Source organism: Ictidomys tridecemlineatus, chromosome 3, assembly GCF_052094955.1.
Source record: "Ictidomys tridecemlineatus isolate mIctTri1 chromosome 3, mIctTri1.hap1, whole genome shotgun sequence".
In the NCBI taxonomy this organism is placed as follows: Eukaryota; Metazoa; Chordata; class Mammalia; order Rodentia; family Sciuridae; genus Ictidomys; species Ictidomys tridecemlineatus.
The window spans coordinates 689192-694183 of NC_135479.1; the positions used below are offsets into that span (position 1 = coordinate 689192).

General features: G+C 71.0%; 1 protein-coding gene and 1 pseudogene across 1 annotated transcript; one reads left to right on the forward strand and one right to left on the reverse strand.

The window, feature by feature from the left end:
• Positions 1 to 2177, reverse strand: LOC144375917 (testis-expressed protein 19.2-like). Its single transcript, XM_078041350.1, has 2 exons — positions 2089 to 2177; positions 1 to 1734 (listed from the first exon to the last, which is right to left on the reverse strand). The coding sequence occupies exon 2, from the start codon at positions 1477 to 1479 to the stop codon at positions 451 to 453; it is 1029 nt and encodes a 342-aa protein (XP_077897476.1). The 5' UTR covers positions 1480 to 1734; positions 2089 to 2177; the 3' UTR covers positions 1 to 450.
• Positions 2178 to 3982: 1805 nt separating this feature from the next.
• LOC144375762 (testis-expressed protein 19-like) lies at positions 3983 to 4986 on the forward strand (annotated as a pseudogene).
• Positions 4987 to 4992: the final 6 nt, after the last annotated feature.

Genomic DNA, 4992 nt, shown 5'->3' on the forward strand with positions numbered 1-4992 from the left:
CAAAGCAGAGCTCTGTGACTTTATTGAAACCAAACAACACGCAGAGGAACAGGAACTGGCAGGCCAAGGCCCCGGTGCCCAGCATTCACCACCCGATCTCCTCCCACGGCAGACTAGGCCCCAGTGCTGCCGTCGGGGCCCCGCAGGACGTCCAGGACCCCTCCCACGAGTCCAAAACATGGCCTGGTCGCCCGTGTCTCTGGGGGTCTCACCCCTGGCCCCCCTCCTCACAGCCAGGCACGGTTCTGAGCCCTGCTCCCGCATCAGGGGCAGTTGACCTCTCGCCCAGGAACAGTGATGGTCAGCGCTGCGTTCCGAAGCAGGTGATGGTGACAGTCAACTGACAGGCAGGTAACTGCTGCTATGAGTCCTTGCACGTCCCTGACCTTCCCTCGGGGCCCCCGCGGCCCGGCCCCCCAGGTGAGCGGCCAGGACCAGGGCCCCAGCCCCTCAGTTCTGGGGCCCAGGCCTGAAGGGCTGGAAGCAGGGCAGCTCCCCCAGGACGGAGGCTCCCACCACAGCCAGGCTCTCCCCGGGCCTCTCGGGCACGCCGCTCCAGGGCTCGGCAGTGCTGGCGTCCTGGCCTTGGGGGCAGGCCGAGGCCCCCTCCTCCGCCTCCCTCTGGCTGCAGGGTGAGTAGGAGAGGATGGTGAAGCCCCTCTTCTGCAGGGCGCAGTCGGCGGGCACCAGCTCCGCGCCTGGCCCCGCCCTCTCCAGGACACTCAGCTTCCAGCGGTGCAGGTCCTGCTGCTGGGTCGGGTTCTGGAGCCTCACCACCCACACCTCCCCGGGGTCCAGCAGCAGTTTCCAGCGCTGGCCCGGGCTCTGCAGGGCCCAGCCCGGAACCATCCTCCGAAGGTAGACAGCATCCTGGCAGCCCACCATGGACACAACCTGCAGGCCCAGGAGCCAGGCCTCGGCCGCCTCGGCCTCCTCGGCCTCCACGGGCCGGCTGGTGCCCAGCTCCAGCACCATGGGCTCCCCGGGGGGCAGGTCTGCACCCAGGAAGTTCTGCCACGGAGAAGGGGGGCGTGGCCAGTGTGAGCATGGGGGCAGCCCCTGGAACCTCCAGGGCAGGGCCTGGGTCCAGTCGGCGTCCTCGGGGCCCAGGCCCAGGGGCACCGCGTTCTGGGGCCCCAGCTCGGTGGGCACGAACAGGGGGTCCGGGCCCACCTCTTCTGACCCCGCTGGTGCTGACGCCAGGGCCCCAGGCCCCCAGGGCTCGGCGCCCCCCTGCCCAGGCTGCCCCGGGGACCCCTCCTGCTCAGGCCCCGCCTCCAGCAGCTCCGCGGCCTCGGGGTCCCAGTCCTCGTCGTCCCAGTCTTCCGACTCCAGCATGTCTTTGAGGTCCAGGAAGGCCACCTTGAAGCAGGCGAAGCAGACGCTGAGCTCGTCTCCATGCTGAATCTGGTACAGCCAGGATGCGTAGAGGCAGGACATGCCCTCCCTCCCGTGGCGCACGCTGACCGGGGGGCACATGGCCACGCCGCCCGCCCTCTGCAGGTGGATGGCGGGGGCCCTCCCTGGGCTCTCAGGGGAGCAGGCCCACAGGCTGGGGGCCAGGCGGGCGCTGGGGCAGGCAGGAGGGGCTGGGGGGAGGCAGGCAGAGCGAGAGGAGGAGTTGGGGGTGTGGCGCAGGTGGAAGAACGGGGTCCCGATTCAGCTGGCAGTTGCAGAGACTGGGGTCAGAACTTCTAGAAGCTTCTGCAGCTGAACCCAGTGTAGTGTCTGGAGCTGGGAAGGCAAGGCAGGTGGGGTCAGGCAACCCTGGGGCAGAAAGCTGGGGCCCGCAGGCCTAGGGGGTGTCGGGGTTCAGGCAGGCCCCCAGACCACCTCCGCTCGGCCTGCCCAACACGGGACTGGGGTCCCTGGGCCACCCCGTCCCCTCAGGGCTCCCCTCAGGGCCCCCCTCAGCCCCATCGGCCTGGCCTACAAAATGGGAGGGAGCCCAGGGGAGGCATAGGCCCGGACCCTCCCGGATGGTTGCCCCGAGGATAGATGGTCCGGGTGGCCCTCAGCACCCAGCCCCGACCCACCCTCCCTCCCTCCCCCCCCCCCCCCCCCCCCCCCCCCCCGGGGTGCCCTCACCCAGGTGCCTCCCCTGCAGCCAGCCAGGGAAAGGGGGAGCAGGCCGGCCCGGGCCTATAAAGGCCGCGGCTCATCTGCATATCTCCCAGCAGCCCCTGCGCAGGAAAGTGCTGAGTCGCCCTGGCCCAGGCCAGCCACGTGCCCCTCGGCGCCCCCCCCCAGGGCCCGGCCGGCGCTGCTGCTCCACCTGCCCCGGACTGGCCCGGCGTCGGCAGGGCCTGTGGCCCCGTCCCTGCGGGCGACGCCCAGTCCTGGGCCCACCGCCTCGGGTGGCGTTTGGAAGCCGCCGGTTCCAGTTCCTTGGCTGCAGTTGAGGCGAGTTTCCCTTCCGGGTCGTCTGCGGCGTTCTCACAGGGCCCTCTGGACGCCTGCCTGTGGTGCAGTGCCCGGGTCAGCGTCGGGGTCACAGCAGACCCGGCCAGCAGTGCGGGGCGTCCGCGGGCCGCCTCCTCCCCGCGCACAGATGCCAGCATAGGAAAGCAAACGACCCAGCGTAGAGACCAGCGCTGGCCCATCAGTTACCGTGGAACCCGCCAGGCACACGACCATCGCCCAGGCCGTGGTCCTCCTCGGGGTCCACTGTGGTGTGGACGTGATGACGGGGACCCAGCCCCGCGCAGCGCTGGCCCTGGGCGTGCCATCCTCGCGGCCCCGGCCCACCCTTCGGGCCGGCCGGCTGGCCGCAGGCCCCTCACCCTTGATGCCTGTGGCACTTCTGCCCTCTCCAGAGTCTGGCGGGGCTCGGGCTCGGGCAGGCTGTGGCCTTTGCCGCTCCCTTAATTAGTAACGCCCTCTGCCTCCTCCAGCCCTGGCAGCTCCAGGCTCCTTTCACGATAAGTGACCCCTCAGTGACGGGAGGGACCACCCCTCACGTGCACAGACAGCCCCTCTCGGCTGCCCAGGCTGCCCAGGCTGCCTGGCGGGTTCCACGGTAACTGATGGGCCAGCGCTGGTCTCTACGCTGGGTCGTTTGCTTTCCTATGCTGGCATCTGTGCGCGGGAGGAGGCGGCCCGCGGACGCCCCGCACTGCTGGCCGGGTCTGCTGTGACCCCGACGCTGACCCGGGCACTGCACCACAGGCAGGCGTCCAGAGGGCCCTGTGAGAACGCCGCAGACGACCCGGAAGGGAAACTCGCCTCAACTGCAGCCAAGGAACTGGAACCGGCGGCTTCCAAACGCCACCCGAGGCGGTGGGCCCAGGACTGGGCGTCGCCCGCAGGGACGGGGCCACAGGCCCTGCCGACGCCGGGCCAGTCCGGGGCAGGTGGAGCAGCAGCGCCGGCCGGGCCCTGGGGGGGGCGCCGAGGGGCACGTGGCTGGCCTGGGCCAGGGCGACTCAGCACTTTCCCTGCGCAGGGGCTGCTGGGAGATATGCAGATGAGCCGCGGCCTTTATAGGCCCGGGCCGGCCTGCTCCCCCTTTCCCTGGCTGGCTGCAGGGGAGGCACCTGGGTGAGGGCACCCCGGGGGGGGGGGGGGGGGGGGGGGGGGGGAGGGAGGGAGGGTGGGTCGGGGCTGGGTGCTGAGGGCCACCCGGACCATCTATCCTCGGGGCAACCATCCGGGAGGGTCCGGGCCTATGCCTCCCCTGGGCTCCCTCCCATTTTGTAGGCCAGGCCGATGGGGCTGAGGGGGGCCCTGAGGGGAGCCCTGAGGGGACGGGGTGGCCCAGGGACCCCAGTCCCGTGTTGGGCAGGCCGAGCGGAGGTGGTCTGGGGCCTGCCTGAACCCCGACACCCCCTAGGCCTGCGGGCCCCAGCTTTCTGCCCCAGGGTTGCCTGACCCCACCTGCCTTGCCTTCCCAGCTCCAGACACTACACTGGGTTCAGCTGCAGAAGCTTCTAGAAGTTCTGACCCCAGTCTCTGCAACTGCCAGCTGAATCCTGCGCCACACCCCCAACTCCTCCTCTCGCTCTGCCTGCCTCCCCCCAGCCCCTCCTGCCTGCCCCAGCGCCCGCCTGGCCCCCAGCCTGTGGGCCTGCTCCCCTGAGAGCCCAGGGAGGGCCCCCGCCATCCACCTGCAGAGGGCGGGCGGCGTGGCCATGTGCCCCCCGGTCAGCGTGCGCCACGGGAGGGAGGGCATGTCCTGCCTCTACGCATCCTGGCTGTACCAGATTCAGCATGGAGACGAGCTCAGCGTCTGCTTCGCCTGCTTCAAGGTGGCCTTCCTGGACCTCAAAGACATGCTGGAGTCGGAAGACTGGGACGACGAGGACTGGGACCCCGAGGCCGCGGAGCTGCTGGAGGCGGGGCCTGAGCAGGAGGGGTCCCCGGGGCAGCCTGGGCAGGGGGGCGCCGAGCCCTGGGGCCTGGGGCCCTGGCGTCAGCACCAGCGGGGTCAGAAGAGGTGGGCCCGGACCCCCTGTTCGTGCCCACCGAGCTGGGGCCCCAGAACGCGGTGCCCCTGGGCCTGGGCCCCGAGGACGCCGACTGGACCCAGGCCCTGCCCTGGAGGTTCCAGGGGCTGCCCCCATGCTCACACTGGCCACGCCCCCCTTCTCCGTGGCAGAACTTCCTGGGTGCAGACCTGCCCCCGGGGAGCCCATGGTGCTGGAGCTGGGCACCAGCCGGCCCGTGGAGGCCGAGGAGGCCGAGGCGGCCGAGGCCTGGCTCCTGGGCCTGCAGGTTGTGTCCATGGTGGGCTGCCAGGATGCTGTCTACCTTCGGAGGATGGTTCCGGGCTGGGCCCTGCAGAGCCCGGGCCAGCGCTGGAAACTGCTGCTGGACCCCGGGGAGGTGTGGGTGGTGAGGCTCCAGAACCCGACCCAGCAGCAGGACCTGCACCGCTGGAAGCTGAGTGTCCTGGAGAGGGCGGGGCCAGGCGCGGAGCTGGTGCCCGCCGACTGCGCCCTGCAGAAGAGGGGCTTCACCATCCTCTCCTACTCACCCTGCAGCCAGAGGGAG